This window comes from Chenopodium quinoa, unplaced genomic scaffold (genome assembly GCF_001683475.1).
Source record: "Chenopodium quinoa cultivar QQ74 unplaced genomic scaffold, ASM168347v1, whole genome shotgun sequence".
NCBI lineage: Eukaryota > Viridiplantae > Streptophyta > Magnoliopsida > Caryophyllales > Amaranthaceae > Chenopodium > Chenopodium quinoa.
In genome coordinates this window covers 2,753,830-2,772,046 of record NW_018743292.1, presented here as the reverse complement: position 1 = coordinate 2,772,046, position 18,217 = coordinate 2,753,830, and the positions used below count along the sequence as shown (strand labels likewise).

Below are 18,217 nucleotides of genomic sequence, written 5' to 3'. Positions count from 1 at the left end.
TTAGGGAATTAGTCCGAAATTATATGTACTTTTATACTTTTTTCAAGAATCACGTAAACTAAAATAAGATAGTACGGAGTAATAAAAAAAAAATTATAGCATGATACAGATAATTTATGATTTTATGCTCATAATTAACCCTAACAATGGTGGGTATACTAAAATTTTATTCCTCAAAAAAAAGTTTATAAAATTGTACGAGAAGGGAATATTATAAAGGAGATTGAAAATGGAAAGGGTGGGAAAAAAATTGGAAGGAAAAATAAAATCTCGAGCGAAATTTCAGAATTGCGCCAAATGTCTTTGAGAAAAAATTAAAATGGCGGGAAGTTAGTGGAGACATTTATTAATCTCAAATTCTCAAAAACCCCAAAAAGTTTTTTTCTAGAGAGAAGAAAGACACTGAGAAAATAAACTAGAGAGAGAAAGTTAAAGAAGTCCAATCGCCATTTCAAGGGTTTTTTTCATTTCATTTCAATTCTCTCTCCTCTTTTTTGTTCTTAATTTTGCTAAAATTATCTCTCAAATTCTCGTCATTTTACTGATTTTCTGCTAAATCTTTGTATTTTTCACTTGGAATTCCGCCATTTTTGTTCAAATTTTGTCAGCTTTGGTGAACCCTAGATTTTGTAGTTTTTGATTTTCGATTTTGGGAGGTTAGGGTTTCTCAGCTTTAATGGCGGATCCGATGGAAATCGATGAGGCTCCGAATCCGACTCCGAAGCAGCCGCCATTGAAGCGGAAGAGGGAGAAACAGAAGGTTCTAGTGTCGAGCCCGGAGGAGAGAGAATCGAGGCTGAAATCGTTGAATGAGGAGCTTGAGAGCTTGTTCAGGTACTTTGACGAGGTTTTGAGCATCGATTTAGGTTTAACGTTGCATTTCAGTAGTCTTTCGTCGAGTAATAATGTGAATGCGATGATTGCGGTGTTGTTGGAGGAGAAGAGGTGCTCGTACTCGAAGTTGGTGGGAGAGATTTACGAGAAAGCGAAGGAGAGAGAAAATGAGATTACGATTGCGAATGTGAAGAGCAGTGTGTTGTTTGCTGGACAGAGAGTTGCCTATGGAGTTCCGAATGCCGATGCCGATGTTTTAGAGGATGAGACTGGATCTTACCTTTGGTGTTGGGAGGTGATGGTTTCTTGATTTGTTCTTATATATTAATTTATGTAATGGAATGCTTTATTGATTCGTATCGATATTTTGATTGTGCTTGCTATTAATTTGGGAGGTGATGGTTTCTTGAATTGCTCTTAACTGTTCATTTATGTAATGAAATACTTTATTGATTCGAATCGATAGTTAGGTTGTGGCTTGCTATAATTTTGGGAGGTGAATAGGTGATGGTTTCTTGAATTCATTATGCTTTATAATTTGACAAGAAATAGTTATCGATACAGTGATATTGGATGATTATGATCTTAAAATTCGGCATGCTTCATTTATATGAAATCTGTATTTCTTGTTTATATAGAATTAAATTGGAAATGATAGAATAGGCCACTGTTTTGATCAAATTTGGGATTTTGACAGATAATTGTTATGCGTTTATATATCTGGGATCCTGCACATTGTCCTGGTGCATATAGCTGCTTTAAGACACTTATCCAGTAAAGTTGATTATTTAATCTAGAAATTTATCGTGGATTTCGTGGTAATAGCATTTGGCTGGCTTGTTATTTTGGGAAACTGGTAATGTTATACTTTCTGTTTAAAGTATATTGTGATGACCAATTGGAAACTATTCTTCAATTTCGTTTCTCGAATGGGGGAAGATGATCTTTGTAAATGACCATGAATGGAGGAAGATGATCTTTGTGAATGACCATGAATGACGAGTTCTTGTTTATGCAGCTGATCCTATTATTTTGGGAATAGGGCATTGGTTTTGTTGCTGTTGAAGTAACTTGTTTGTAACTTTTTGATGCAGACTAGGGACATGAAATTATTGCCAAGCTCTTTGCGTGGAGCATTAAAAATTCGTCGCACTTGTCGTAAAAAGATTAATGAAAGGATCACTGCCGTCTCAGGTAAGAATCATTTGCTGTCTAACTGTCTAAGGTTTACTCTTCTACTACTGTCATGTTATGTATGGATCCTTTGATATGCTAATAAAGTTTTAACTTATCTTCTGGCCGACAAATCAAAATAATATATTTGAAATTAATGAAAGAAATTTAAGGTTCTAATGCTACTTAGAATGGAATATATTATTAACTTGCTATGTCATGTTGTAACTTTCTCATTCAGGATCACTTAAACTGACTGCTGTAACCCTGTATTCAACATTCATGAGTATCGTTATTAGTAATTACTCTTGTTCTAACATTATTTATACCTGTCCTCAGATGTAATAACTTTTCTGCAAAAATCTGAGGATGACCCTACCTGCAAAGCTGATATGACAAAAGCAGTAGAAAAGCTCAGTAAAGTTTTAGCAGAAGCAGATATTCGTTTGCTTGTGGAAAGCTTGAATCAGAAAAATGATTCTGAACTGTAAGTAGATCCAGTATTGATTGTTTGTAGTTTGGACTGCATATTTCCATTTGTAAACCATAATATTGTGTTTCAGGGCTGAAAAAGAGGCAAAAAAGAAAGAATCAACTCTTATCAAAGAGTTTGAGAAAAGTAAACGTGAAGTAGAGAAGGAGAAGAAAAAGATGGATCGCGAGCTTCAGAAAGAAAAGTTACAGAGTGTATGTGATACTCCCTCTCTTGTCCAAACCCCTTTACCTAATGTAAAATACAGTTAGGCAATTAAAGTTTGATTTGCTTGTTGTTTGTCTTGTAGCTAAGTAGTCTGAGATTGCCTTTTTGAAAAGAAATGTTGCAACATAATTACTGAATCACATATCTGGGCTGTTGCTCATAATTATGTTGTATATTAGGATTTTAGGAAGAGGTGGCATCAAATATCAATAACCCTTTTAAGAAACTTATGTTGTGGCTTGTGGGTCCACAGATTATATATGCTTTTCTCTTAAAGAGAAATGCTTGCTTTTTCCATGGGCATCAAATCAACCTTGTATTCATGAGATTATAACAACATTCAAATAAGAATATTACATGTAAATATGACGGAACTTTAGAAGATTGCTCATGATCTCTATTTACAACGATGCTTGTTATATCTTGTGTATGGACTTCATTGGTGCCTAAACTGAACTTTAGTTTAGTTTTTCCTATAGCTTGATGTCTCTGAGCTTATTTATTCATTGAGTGGGTCTCTACACTTAATTTTATTTAGCATTATTTACCTTCTTGCAGGAGAAGGAGAAGAAGCGCTTGCAACAAGAGGCTGAAAGAGATGAAAAGCGTCGTGAAAAAGAGGAATCTGAAATGAGGAAACAGCTTAAAAGGAAGCAAGAGGAAGCTGATAGGGAACAGCGTCGAAAAGAGAAGGAAGAAGCTGAAATAAAGAAGCAACTCACCATCCAAAAGCAAGCTTCAATTATGGAACGTTTCCTTAAAAAAAGTAAAACGACTCAGACATCCCAGAGTGATCAATCACCAAAAGCTGCTACTCTCAACCATCCACCAAATGAAAGTGTTCTTGAATCAGTTTCTCTTCTGATGGATTCTGCTCTGCAACAGCAGGAAGAAATTGACGTGGATGAGATTCGCAAGTATGCTCTATATGACTTTTGTCACATTTGGTCATATTATTGACCCCCCTTATTTTTTTCTCCTTTCTTGTGGTAGGTATATATGTGATTGATTTTGTTCATGTTGATTACTTAAAAAGCTTTTATCCTTCACAGGTCTCATATGAGTTCTTGGCGCTCCCTAGGTCATTCTATCCGGTCAAACCCCAAGCAGAACTGGGGCTTACGTCATAAACCTAAGGGTGAGCTAATCAAAGAGCTAAAACTCACCTCTAACAAGGGACCAACTCGTGATGACGACGTGTGGATAATCGATAGCATTGCAGATGAATGGGGACAAACAAGTACCGATGATAAATCATGCCAAGCTAACACAAGTGCTTCACCTAGTGCCAGCAAGCGAAGAAAACAACTCCTGCAGTTTGATAAGAGCTGTAGGCCTGCATTTTATGGCATTTGGCCAAAGAAAAGGTAAGGGGTAGATACTAGATAGTGGTACTTGTTTGACGAATTTTCTTGTTCAAAATGCTTGTTAAAGACTTAGTGTTTCATGTGCGACTTTCGATGTATGTTGCAGTATTGCATGTTTACTTTGCCTGACTAATACATTTTCTTCAATGACTTAAAACATGAGAATATGAGATGCCTTGTTGTGAGAGAGGGGAGAGTGGTGGCATGGAGAAAAACAAACAGTAGGAAGCCCTTTTTTTGGAGGTTGTTGGGATAATGTCATCACATAATATTCTAAACTAATTTTTTAAAAAAAATCAAATCACTGTTTGCTATTATGATATTATCTACGTTAGAATTGATAAATTTTAATAAGTTTGTTGAGCAATGCTTACTCTCTCTCTCTCTGAGTATGCAGGGTCCCAGACTCCCTGGGCTGTTTTATGTGTTTATCCTTCCCCCTCCGTATGATGGATTATTTTTGCTTGAGTTTATTGTTGCTTCTCCGAATATGATTACTTGCAAGTGAAACATCTTACTATTATTTACTCAAATTCTGGAGAATAATATGATTTTAATTGACACTTGCAGTTGTGTTATTGGACCACGCCATCCATTAAAAAGGGACCCTGATTTGGAATATGAAATTGATAGTGATGAAGAATGGGAGGAGGTAGTTACATATTTTTTGTTTATTTTTTAAATTTGTCTATCAATAGCTCCGCACTGTCCATACTAATGTGATGTATTAAATTTGTCATGGCAGGAGGATCCAGGTGAAAGCCTATCAGACTCTGAGAAGGAAGAGGAAGAAATCTTGGATGAAGGATCTTTGAAAGTTGATGATGATGAGGAGAGTGAGGACGACTTTTTTGTTCCAGATGGCTATCTCTCGGAAAATGAGGTACATAGTCATTTGCCCTTTTTCCTAATCTTATCCTGAAGAGCACACCACACCCCCCCCCCAAAAAAAAAAAAAAAAAACGCAGAAAATTAATTTGACAAATTTTATATGGATTTTAAGTAGCTTTAGTTTATAGATTCTTTGCCTTCTACTGTTTGAAAAACTGTGAAAAGGGTTCAGATTGAGATGGAAAAAGGGCAGAAGGGAGTCTATATGATTCATTTTATAGGCTTATGGACTTGTGGTAAAGAGATTCCACTTTTATTTAGAAACTTTTGCTTTCAACACGTGAAAATTTTGATGATCATTGACATCATTAGACTAGATGATTTGATCATTTGGATATCCACTGGTAACATTAGAACTTTTATCTGTATGCAATGGGTGATTGCATGCGCTTGTATTTTCTTTGTAGTTCGTAAGTAGGGTTAGAGTCCTCAGTCCTTCCCAATCTCTGTCAATAGGTTTAGTCAGTGTGAGGGGAGGGTAGAGAATGGGCCAAAAGTTCAAATGAACTCAAATTGGCAACATCATTCTCATGTCCGTGGAAATTTAGTTCACTTGAACCTTGGTGATGCGTAAAACAGGTAGACTACACTTATCACTAATTCACTAAAGGGTTTACCTTTTCTTGTGGGATAGAGGGTTTTCAGAGCATGTTTTTGAGTCACCTTCCTATGCTATTTATATAGATTATCTTAATCTCAGAGCTTCGAAGAACTTTAAGAGGTGGGCTGCCACATTTATTGCTAACATGACATTTTATTTATGCATTTGATCTGCTATTGTATGGCTCTATGGATTTGGTAGATCTTTGCTGAGAGGATGTCTTCAATGCAGGGAGTTGACACCGATAGAGGTCAAAGTAACTTTGAGGCGGGTGTGACCACCAGTCCTCTTGGTTGCAAGCCAGAAACTCTAAGTGAAGAGAATTCATCTTGGATGCGACAACAGAAATATCTACATAATTTGACTGAACTTGCTCTTAGAAAGAACCAGCCTCTTATCGTTGTAAACATGATGCATGATAAAGCACACTTGTTATCACCTGAAGATCTTACTGGCAGTCTCAAAGTTGAGCAAATGTGTTTGCAAGCTCTTAGTATGCGTGTTTTTCCTGGTGGGATGTCTATTGAGGTACCATCTGACAACAATTTGCGTGAAGAGAATCAAGATGCTTGCACCTCAAACAGCAAGGGAAGCACAGCAGCAACAGTGGTAGTTACACCAATACCAGACTCTGACCTTCCTAAAATTGTAAGAGGCTGTGCTGGCAATTTCAGTTTGTTTGAAAGATATCAATGTTTCCTTGAGCTATAGATTTATTATATTGTGTGGTTTATTGTGTTTGCAGGTATCAATTATTCAATCCTGCCCTCAGGGTATCAACAGAGTGCTGGAATCCTTGCAGCAGAGTTTTCCTGATATCCCCAAGACTCACCTGAGAAATAAAGTCCGTGAAATATCTGAGTTTGTAGATAATCGTTGGAAGGTTGGTGGAATTTATGCATTAAATTATTTTGTCCTAATACCCTGTCATATTCTTAAGGTTGGTTGCATAATTTGAATGTGTTTGAAGTCTTGTAGTATACAAAGTCAAGAGTGCCTTTTGTGATGATTGTGGTCTTGTGGGTTGTCAATATAAGGTCAAATTCACCAGTGTAATACTTGTGGCTGTAAAACAAGACTTTTAGACCAGAAACATTAATATGACTCAAGCATCACTTGACTGAGCCATTCTTAATTAAAAATGCAACTAAAACATGCAACTATCACTTCCCTTCAAAAAAAAAAAAAAAAAAAAGGTGACCATCACTGTAATTTTAACAAACCACTTGAGATCTTTGAATAATGCCAATGTAAGATTTTTTTTTTTTTAGGCGATTAAAGTGAATGTTTATTAATTTTGTTATGGTAATGCAGGTCAAAAAGGAGATCTTGGTAAAGCTGGGAATGTCAAGCACACCAGGTACATATGCTTATTTTTGTCTTTAAAGATTATAAAAGATCAATCAATCAAAGCCTTAATCCCATAGGTGGGGTTGGCTACATGAACCTAAAGTGATTATTCCGTGTAGTCATCGACAAAAGTCTTCCTCCTCCATCCGTAGCAAGTAATTGGTCTTCATTCAAAGGGCTTCAAGCTCCCTCAATTCCGTAGCGCACATTCACATTTCCATCTTTCCAATTCATCTCCTTTCTCCAGCTAATTTTGGGAATTTGGATATTGTTGTTAGTTTTGAAGACTATAAGACAGATAGATACTCTGGTTACAGAAATTGTTGCACTTATAACATCCTTGACATATTCTTTGTTTGGGAGAAGAGCTATTTTCTTCCTGCCATTACATGATTCCCACTCATCCAATTCATAACTCACCTCAGCGTCTCAACTTCCACATTTTCATTGGTTCTGATCAAACCCTTTTTTCTATTATATGCTACTGCCAAACCCAAACTCTTTGACCGAAAAGCAGTATTACCATGATAATTAAAATGAACTGAGGGTCTGCTGTTGGGCATTCCACAATGGTAATCACTACCTACCTATTAACTTGGCCCTTTGACAGCTAAAATGAAGGAAGTTGAGGAATGTACTTTGCACTACACTACTACACTACTTTTAACCAGTTTGAGTTGAAATTAAAATAAAGCAACAAACCAAATTGTAAACTTTCTGAATTTCTAATGATTTGTGTCAAAGCTTTTCCATTTTACTCAATTGTGGCTTTTTGACTAAACTTGCAGAGAAGAGTGGAGGGAGAACAAGAAGCATTGCCACATTTTTTTCAAAAAGGTGTTTGCCACCGGCTGGTAATGTTGGCAACTCCTGTGACTCATCCCCTGAGTCCATTAAACCCACTTCATCTAGCCAACAGCCACAGCAGGCTCAGCAGCAGGTACGCTCAGAGAACGTGTAATCTCTTTGCCTGGAGGGTTTTCTTTTGCGTTTCTGGTCCAATTTTTGCTCCTGATATATTCTGGGGCTTGTATCTAGATTTCCTATATCGATGTAGAATTGTAGATTAGCATGGTTCATTTTGTTGCTTCTGATAAAGATGGATGGATTTTATTTTAATTTTTTTTTTTCCTTTAAGAACTTAAGATCCTCGTACCCTTTTTCAACATTAAGCAAAATATGTGAAAGTAGTTGAAAACAAACATGTACAGTATACTTTATGATGTGAGGTTTTTCCCCTACCTTGATTTTGATATTTTACTTACGTGCCATCGACGTAAAACTTCATATGAAGTTTCCCAATTTGGGAGTTCACACGATTATGCATTCTATATTGGGAGCTTTGTTCATCATATAAAGACTGATGACGTGATGCAACTCTAGTTATAATACCTTTGTTATAATGGAAAAATAGAACTGCCAAGAAAAGAATTATACAAGTACAGTAGTACTTTAGTTTTCCACATTTTTTTGACAGGAAGCATTGCAACTTTGCAAGGACCACTTTAAGAATCCTAAATTAAGGAAGTAAGTTCATATATTTAGTACAAGATTAAGCGACTATATTAAGACAAGGGTTCATAGGAAGCCGAATATTGGATATATTCACTGCATTTTTAAGAACATAGTATTTTTTTGTTAAATCAATATCATACAAGTATGATTTCTCATGTAATTATGTATATTGATTTCACACAAGGTTAAAGTTTATCCTTTATTCAATCGAATATATTTCCCGTACAAATAAAAACAGAGGGATTAACTCTTAAGAATCATATACTTTGCATGAATTATTTATAAAGAAATTTATTGGATACAAGAAACGAATAGTAGATACTAATATTAATCATGGGATTATCATGAGGGCAACCTAGATTGTTACACAAAATCAATTTAATCTGCATATCAAAAGATTTTAAACTCTTTTCCTTTGGTTTAGGAATTTGTTGACAATTTTATAATTAAAGAATTTTACTAAAATTGGTACCAATCGTAAAATTTTCTCAAATCATCATATTACAAGTCACAAACCCAAGATTAGAGCATTTTTCCAAATGTCTATTTATGTAATTGCTTGAAATAAGATGGATGCATGGTTTCCACGTAACAGGTAATAAGGCTTGAAATATGGACAAACACAAATTAGAACTTTTATTGTTTGGGTATTTTGGCTTTTTGCTAAAAAAAGTTGCTGTAAAATAAGATCTTTTAAGTTGATATAATTGCATGTGTTTTTTAGTTCAAAAATGTCATTATCTTCGCCATTAATGTTTCCATTGTTTGGTAATGTAGGCTATTAACGTAATGGTTGATTAATACGGAGTAGATAATACATAAATCCAGTGTTTGAAAAATAACCGAGTCGTTCTCTTTTTATAGGAGACTAGGGTTTCTTTCTCTCTCTGTGAGAGTTTAGGGTTTAAGTTTTCTCCTTTAATTACTAAAAGTTAGATTATTGATGACTATTTATGACAATAATTCTTTATCTACATTTACTTGTGGATTGACTTATAACTTACCTCACAAGTCACAACAAATTAATAGAATACACCCTTTTTAAAATGTCATACAAAACAACGATGATATATATGAAGTAAGATATGCGAAAATTCAATTTATCATAGAGTACTTGAACGAAATTAGCTTATTTGACTATTAAATAAGCTAACTTAAGGTGTTTGGTGAAAAGCTTATTTTAAAAGCTTATTCCACTAAATAAGCTCTTTTTTGAAAAGCTTCTTTTATGAGCCTTTTTAATTAGCTTATTTAATATATTTTGGTGAAATGACACTTATATCTCCCATTTAATTTAAAATCCTACCTAAACTACTTACCCCACATTTAGCTTATTGGTCATTTCACATACTCAAACAACTTTAAGCAATCAACTACATAGTATTTATCAAATACTTTTATACAATCAGCTAATAAAATAAAATCCGTTAATACAATAAGCTAGTCAAAATCAGTTAACACAATAAGCTTTCAGCTTTTCATCAAACATGACCTATATTTTTTTGCCGATTTTAATTTGGCTCATATTTTACAAGTTTTATCACTTATCCTTTAAGACAATCAATAATATAGACGAGATTCGATCCTATAATTCCCCAAATTCCCCTTCACAGAATAGTAATAACTTAAAGTTGTTTACATCCACTTGTTAAATAAATTAAGTTGTGGAAAGCTGGAAACTATATTGTTTGTGCGACAATGTGAGGCTGTGACCTCATCAAAATCAAAAGTTTGGTCAACCTAAATTACTCCACTAAACTACGATATAAAATTTCCATCCTACTTTGGTGGACTTTTGTTGATGTACAACGTTTTCAGCTAAATAGTAACTATGGGTACACTAGTAGATGGACTTAAATCTGTGGATGGTTTTACATCATTTTTATTAGGAAATCAAAAATTAATTTGAAATGGTCTTCTTCTTAAAATTCCTTAAACTGTGGACTCCTAGAATATTGGTTATAACTCTTATGCATACCTTTTTTTGGTACACTGAAAAGTGAAAACTGTGGGTGGTTTTGTCCTTGGTTTTTTTGAGCTAAATTGTACTCGTACAATACTTGGCGAATCTAAGATATTTTGTCGGCAGTTGTCTGGCTTCTTCTAGTGTAATCGTGAGTAGCTAGGGATGTCAGTGGGGCGGATCAAATAGGAGACCCGCCTCATCCCCGCCCCGATGGGTCTTAGTTTGGCGGGTGATGGGGCGGGGATGGGGATAAAAACCATACCCGCCATGGGTGATGGGGCGGGGGTGGATTTTAGGTTGTACCCGCCCCATCCCCACCCGCCCCACTTCGTACCCATCCCATCCCCACCCGCCCCACTTCGTACTCGCCCCATCCCCACATCCATATATTTTTAAAAATAAAATTATATACTTTTATACTATTTTATTAAAAAAGTTATGTAAAATAAAATAGTAAATATAATACTTTGTACACTTATATTATAAACAAAAAAAATACGTAATATTAACAATAATTTTTTTCTTTTTGCAATCTTAATTAATTATGAATGATTATGTATTTTGGAGGCGGGGATTAGGTGGGGGTGGATGTCCAAGTGGGGGTTGGGGCGGGGATGGGGATGGGGATGGGTATGAAAATTTTAGATGAAGATGGGGATGGGAAGGCCAACATCCGCCCCGCCCCGCCCCGCCCCATTGGCATCCCTATGAGTAGCGCGAAAGTATTGAATAGGACAATCTTTTATGAATGAACTAGAGCTGATCAAGTATGGCCCAGCCCGTAGGCTCGATTTTGGGTAGAATTTTTCGGCCCGAACCCGGGTTGGGCCTAGCCCGGCCCGGTTATTTTGATGGGTTTGAGAATGCGTTTTATGCATATTAATTTGATTTTTAGGCCCGGCCTGTAAATGGCCCAAAAAGCCCATCCGGTCCGACCATTTTGAGCGGGTTTGGGCACAAAAAACCGGCCCGAAGCTTGGCCCTGGCCAGCCCGAGAAATGGGCATAATTTTTAGCTCCGGCTCGACTCGTCCAATAATCACCTCTAAAATGAACTAAAATAGAGTGTGTGTGAGAATCACGTTATCATAATAGAAACTTGAAAAATCTTTTAAGAGCAACTAAAATACTACTCTGTATGACGATATGTATAAAAATAGGACAGTATTTTAAAGTGAGAGTGATTACTAAATAAGTGTAACCTTTTACTTTCAACCGATTATGACTGCCAGGTTGTAGTAATCATTTTTCATCTAAACTATATGGCGGTTTTTGTACACTTACATGAATTTTGTGTATACATGCAAAAGATTTTTTTTTGTGGCAATGTATGCATGCAAATTTAATGTACCAAAACCGAAAGCAAGGTCATTATTTTATACTAGTATTAAAAAAAAAGTCAATATTGATATTGGTAAACTAGTGTATTAGTGTAGAAATTAGTTTTACTATGGCCCACAAATGCTTCAAATTCTCACCCTTGAAAGAATTTTGATTTCTTCATACATCCATTAGTAATGTTAACAACGAAATTTTTGGGCGACAAAAACTATGATGTGCTTTGGATTTGGGTTTTAAGTCAAAGTCTATCATGTATTCGGATGTACTTTTAGGAGGATATATCATATAATCAACGAAGTAAGTATCGCGTATGTACAATACATGTGTGTTTTATACACTAGCACATATATAACTCATACAGACGTATTCGACATGTAACATTCATGTACACACCGATGCATGATGTGATCGTCTGTCATGCACACAACACCCATGCACTCCAATGTACAATGGATCGAATTGAAGGATTTGAGGTTGATAGATTTCAACTCATCTATATTGACTAGAACCCAAGCATGCAGCCTCAATCAACTCAACTTTATCTAATAATATGCTTGGAGCATATATTGACAAATATTGAGATTGATCAAAAGTGTAAATAGAATTCTTAATATGTAATTATGCAGTACTCCGTACCATTTAAGTCTTTAATCTAATTAGAGAACAAAAGAGCCTTTAAAGCTCATAATAACTGAAATTGTCAAAAAAAAACCCCAAGTAGTGCAAAGTTTGAAGTCCCATGAACGGATGAACCCATGTAGCCGATGTAGGTGAACGCTAAAAAGTTACAACAATGCTCTTCATACACACAAGCTCACAGCCATACATGATACACCAACAATTGTAGATCTCATAATAATACACATGTCATATTTGTCATACATACCTTCCCCGTAATACAAATATACAATGAGGTTGTAAATTGGTCATTCAAATTAATGAATAAATAAATCAAGAATTATTTAATTTCGGAAGGGGTTATTTTGCTCTAATCAAGTATTCAGTTTCGATCGGGTCATTTTCTAATCTATTATGAGTATTAATTATTTTATACTTCCTCCGTGTTTAAATAATGAAATGTTTTTATTTTTTTATTTATTTTTATTTATTAATATAGATCTCTCTATTTTTTTAATAATATTCTTTCTATTTTATGGTCCCCACAAAACCCTTTACTTTATTCTCTCCTCAAACTTATACTCCAATACCTGTATATTAATAAATCCAACTGCTTTTCCTAAAACTCCGTAAAAGTCAAAACAATATTTTTATTTAAACACTGCATGGAGGGGGTAGTACTCTGATTTGGATTTTCAATATTACACCGCGGTGGTCCATCATGCTTGCGGGTTCGGTTGTACTTCTAGCAAGTTAATCATTTCGTTGACACAGGTAAAGCTTCAGCCCTCCTTGCGGTTTCAAGTTTAGTTTGTCTACTTCCCTTCCAAAGGTATGTATTTTTCCAGTTCGGTTTAGTTTAAGCCCGAGGCATTTAAATTGGGGTTAATATTACGAGGTTCGCCCATCCAAGTGTGAATTACAATTTACAAAGTGACAAGTTATGCCCCAAAATAAATTAGGGGCAAATTAGTACTTTCCCAAAGTAGTACTATTTCCAGTTCAAGGCGCAAACCCTTTCCCTTTTTTTTTATAAACCGCACTAATTTGCCTCTCTTTCCTCCAAAAAATCCCAACCATTTTGATACTCTGCTCTCTCTCTTCCTTCCTCGTTGAGATCGTCCTCCTTTTGCTTTCTTTCTCTCTCCTCTTCTCATTTCTCTTTCTGGAAAAATAAAGCAAGCAAACCTTTTTCACACCCAAAAAATCTAACAGTACACAAAATACAGAACAAATTCTAAAAAACCCAGAAAAAATGGCATTGAAATTTCAACATCCATTGACATTTCAATCATCAAAATCACCTTCTTCCTTTGCCATCTCTCGATCTCGTCTCCCCAGATCTTCTCATCGCGTTTCCATGGCTTCCACCATTGGAATCACCTCCAAGTTAGCTCCTTTTTCTCTTCTTTATTCATTTTTATTTTTCATTGATTTTTCGATGTTATTTCATGTGGGTATTACTGTTATTGAATTTATTTTTCTGGGTTTTGAATTTGTGATCTTGGGTTTTAATTTTTGTCATACCATCTTTCAATTGGGTGCTTTTATATAAATTCGGAGCTAAGTATAAGCATTAACTATATATTATTGTTAATCAGTATTCGTATTAAGTTACGACAGAATCACGCATTGATCGGTGTTATTAATGTTTATCATAACGAGTTTTGGCTTTCGGGTTTTGATTTTTGATTGCTATTGTACTCCGTATTTTTTTATGATCGTTGTTTAGTTTGATAGTTTGAATTTTTCAATGTTGTTTTTATATTCATTATTTGGAAATTTAGTGTTTTTGCATGTGGGTATTTAAGTAACCTGGAGAGTGTTGCTATGAATGTTAGTTGAAGAAAATTCATTTCGTTAATTTCTAGGTGTATTTTTTTTATTAATATATAAAATTTCATCCTAATTTTTTTTCTTGCCCTGTAAATTTTGCTTAATTCTGTTAAAAATAACTCGGAGTAATATTTCTTCCCAATATTTCTGTATCTTAGTTATTTTTTTTCTTCATAAAATATGTATCTTAATATGAAATACGCCATTTTTGTGGAGATTTTGTTTCAATGGATTAAATACAGGTCGTTTTTCTATTAATAGCTATTGTCGTCATTGAATTTTGCTTGATGTCATCCTAATATGGCTCATTAAAATCTTGATTGTGAGCTTATATTAAAATAAAATAATGATATTCTTATTTGTTATTTGGGGATTTGTCGTGTTCAAGTTGTCATTTTCATTGAACTTTATGTATGTCATTTGCCGACTCAAATTACTGCATTTTGTGACTAATTAATTTTGATATGTAGTCCTAATTATTAATATTGGTGTTAATGGTCTTAGTTTGTTGACCATGTTAGTTGTTTACTTTAGACTGCTTAGCTATTAAGTAATTATAAGAGGAAAATGACATCAAAATCTACCTTGCATTCCTTGTGACACGATCGTTTTCTGATTTTGACTCAGTTTTAAAATTTTGGGAATTTTGTGTTATGAAGTTTGTTGATGTGCAGGGAATTAACTGTATTTCAATGACGGCGATGGGATTCCGTGCATCAGTGTCTTGCTTACTTGCTATGACGATATGCTTTCTAAATCAATTGTCTCTTCGAGTTTTTTGTTGGAGTATATAGCTTGGACTCTTTAATTTACCTCAAGAACCCATGTTGGATACCAGGAGTGACAATCTGCCTTGTATAGAATCTTTGACACATTATTTGGGCGAAACCATACAAAATTCTCAAAATGGCCGGGTTTGACTCTTGGACATGTACCTTGTGTTCAATATTCAGAGCCAAGTCTAGGTGACATAGCTTTGGTAGAGTATGTATATTCTTGATCTTTATTCGATCCCCCTTTTGCTCACTTGGAGCCTTGGAGGTTGTGATCGTGTCCTTATCTGAGATTCCAAACAACATGATTGTGACACGCAATTAACTTCTTTGCTAGAGCTAGCTGATCATAGTGTCTTCATAATACATCCTTTGTAAAGGACTACCGGTGATTAGAATCAGTGGCAGAACTCTGTTTTTAAGCTTCATTCGATAGTTCAATCGTTTGTATTAACTAACGTTTTGTTGTGTAAATTATGAGAATGCCTTCCTGCTGGGTTTAGAATACAACCTACCCTTAGCCCCTTCTAATCCTCCTCCACTTTTCCCGCCTTACAGGAGGATGATGAAAACACTTACCAGTGCTCCATCCTTTGATTCTCCGTCTTTTCTGTTTATATCACTTCTAAATGCTGTCTTATTGTCACTGGCGATACTTTACTGTTTTGAATTCATACTATGCTATGCTGGTTAGTTTGGGATTATATTATATTAATTGAACAAAATGACAGTGATTTTTGTCATGCATATATAGTTCATTGCTGTTATTTGTGTTGATTCCCTTGCTTCATTCAAGTTATATATATTGCTCCACAAATTCTCTTACCCCTTCAGTTGCCTGATGCTATTGTCGCCTTGATATAGGGAAATTCCAAATGGTAAAAAGCCATTCATGCCTCCAAGAGAAGTACATGTACAGAAGACTCACTCATTGTCTCCACAAAAGATTGAGATGTTCAAATCTTTAGAAAATTGGGCTGAGGAAAATATTCTGGTGCTTCTAAAGCCTGTAGAGAAGTGTTGGCAACCACAAGATTACTTACCAGACCCTGCATCAGAAGGATTTGATGAGCAAGTCAAGGAGCTGAGGGAAAGAATTAAAGAACTTCCCGATGACTACTTTGTTGTTTTGGTTGGGGATATGATTACAGAAGAAGCCCTTCCAACTTACCAGACTATGCTTAACACATTGGATGGAGTTCGGGATGAGACTGGTGCGAGTCTGTCTCCTTGGGCTATCTGGACCAGAGCATGGACTGCTGAAGAAAACAGGCACGGTGATTTGTTGAACAAGTATCTTTACCTCTCTGGACGAGTTGACATGAAGCAAATTGAGAAGACAATCCAATACCTGATTGGATCAGGAATGGTGAGATTCTTATCCATAATTTATGTTTCTATAAAATCTCCCTCCCCCCCCCCCCCCCCCAAAACCACATTCCTTTTCGTTTTCTGTAAACAAAAAAATCAAATCAGAAAAATAATCCAAACACATAATAATGACTCTTCGAGGCTTATACACGTGACTTAAATCATCATAGGTTTGAAAGCACAGCTAGAAATCTTGCACTTTGTGACTTGGTCTGAATGACCTTTAATTATGCATTACTTAGGCCCATCCCCAAATCGCAAAAGAGAATATGTGATCGGAAAGGCTTTATTTGTTTAATTATAAGTTCAAGTAGGCATTTTTCAGACAGAAAGAATGAAAGCCTAAAGGTAAAAGTGATTCAGCTTCTGATGGCAAATTTCATTATGTAGTGATTAGTTGTATGATTTGAAAGCTTTGCCTCTTCTGTGAGTTCTTATGAGCCCCTATACAGCATATCTCTCTCTCAAAGGAAGTTATTTTGAAATTCTTTTTACCTTTTATTTGGTCTACTGATTAGGTTTCATCTTTTAATGTCTTGTGTTGTTTGCAGGATCCACAAACTGAGAACAACCCTTATCTTGGGTTCATCTACACTTCCTTCCAAGAAAGAGCTACCTTCATCTCTCATGGTAACACTGCTAGGCTAGCCAAGGATCATGGTGATTTGAAATTGGCACAGGTGTGTGGAATTATTGCTGCAGATGAGAAGCGCCATGAAACTGCCTACACTAAAATAGTCGAGAAGCTCTTTGAGCTCGACCCAGATGGCACAGTCTTGTCTCTAGCTGATATGATGAGGAAGAAGGTGTCGATGCCCGCCCACTTAATGTATGATGGTGTGGATGACAACCTTTTTGATAACTATGCATCCGTTGCTCAACGCATTGGAGTCTACACTGCAAGGGACTATGCTGACATCCTGGAATTTCTAGTTCAGAGATGGAATGTAGAAAAACTGACAGGACTTTCAGGTGAGGGACGTAAAGCACAAGATTTCTTGTGTGGATTAGCTCCAAGGATTAGGAAACTCGAGGAGAGAGCTCAAGCTCGTGCTAAACAAACATCCCTTGCCCCGTTCAGCTGGATCTTTGGCAAAGAATTGACTGTTTAAAAGGTATGGCAGTAAAATGAAAAGAAGACTACATGCATCTACCTTGCCAGTTTCTCTTTATAGCTCAGTTTAAGTGATGTAATCCTTTGTCTTTCATGATGATGTTGGTTGAAAGAAGTAATAGTCATTGTAGATACTTTTGTTTGTCTAGTGAAATGCATAAGCATTTTAAGAATAGGGAAACCTGTAGTTTTAGTATGCTTAATTTTGTCCCCTACATCCTGAGATCTGTTGTATGAGTGAATTGAATTTATAATCAATGTTGGATCTTGCCGAGCAATTGTTTTTTTTTTTTCCCCTACATGCTTAATTTTAATGACTTGTAAAATTCAATCTGCAATTGTTTTTTTTTTTTCTTTTTCTTACAATAGAGTAGTTAAATCTCGAACGAGTTACAATTATGTTTTTTGTTTCTTACACCATATGTCGACTAGCCTCACAAGCTCAAGGAACTAGGGAAGATGCTGATTGTAACTACATACATAGCTCAGACCATAATGAAAAGCAAAACTTAAATTAACAGGCACAACTGAGACCAAGAGCTGTATTCGGAACATCATGTTCAAAAAGCTTTGAAACTAAAGGCAAGCAGTCACTCTTGAAGCAGTACGAGTTGCAAAGAATGAACATGCATGCCCTTATAGTTTCCTCTACTTCGTCCCTACTCCAGTCCATCATACTGCAAATCGTAAGCAGCTCCTTTCCAACTCACATTAGCTTATACTCCGTATTTCTCATGAATTATGCAGCAATCAACTTCAATGTGCTTT

General features: G+C 35.6%; 2 protein-coding genes across 2 annotated transcripts; both read left to right on the top strand.

The window, feature by feature from the left end:
• Window positions 1–198: 198 nt before the first annotated feature.
• Window positions 199–8,139, top strand: LOC110736383 (chromatin assembly factor 1 subunit FAS1-like). The gene is made up of 12 exons (XM_021916591.1): window positions 199–1,129; window positions 1,929–2,028; window positions 2,347–2,494; window positions 2,571–2,694; window positions 3,266–3,624; window positions 3,760–4,074; window positions 4,645–4,726; window positions 4,820–4,957; window positions 5,798–6,214; window positions 6,312–6,449; window positions 6,881–6,926; window positions 7,705–8,139. Exons 1-12 carry the CDS (start codon window positions 677–679, stop codon window positions 7,875–7,877), a joined length of 2,493 nt encoding a protein of 830 aa, XP_021772283.1. The 5' UTR covers window positions 199–676; the 3' UTR covers window positions 7,878–8,139.
• A 5,237-nt stretch (window positions 8,140–13,376) lies between these two features.
• Window positions 13,377–17,728, top strand: LOC110736380 (stearoyl-[acyl-carrier-protein] 9-desaturase, chloroplastic-like). The gene is made up of 3 exons (XM_021916589.1): window positions 13,377–13,744; window positions 15,829–16,333; window positions 16,887–17,728. Exons 1-3 carry the CDS (start codon window positions 13,611–13,613, stop codon window positions 17,445–17,447), a joined length of 1,200 nt encoding a protein of 399 aa, XP_021772281.1. The 5' UTR covers window positions 13,377–13,610; the 3' UTR covers window positions 17,448–17,728.
• The last annotated feature ends 489 nt before the right edge of the window (window positions 17,729–18,217 follow it).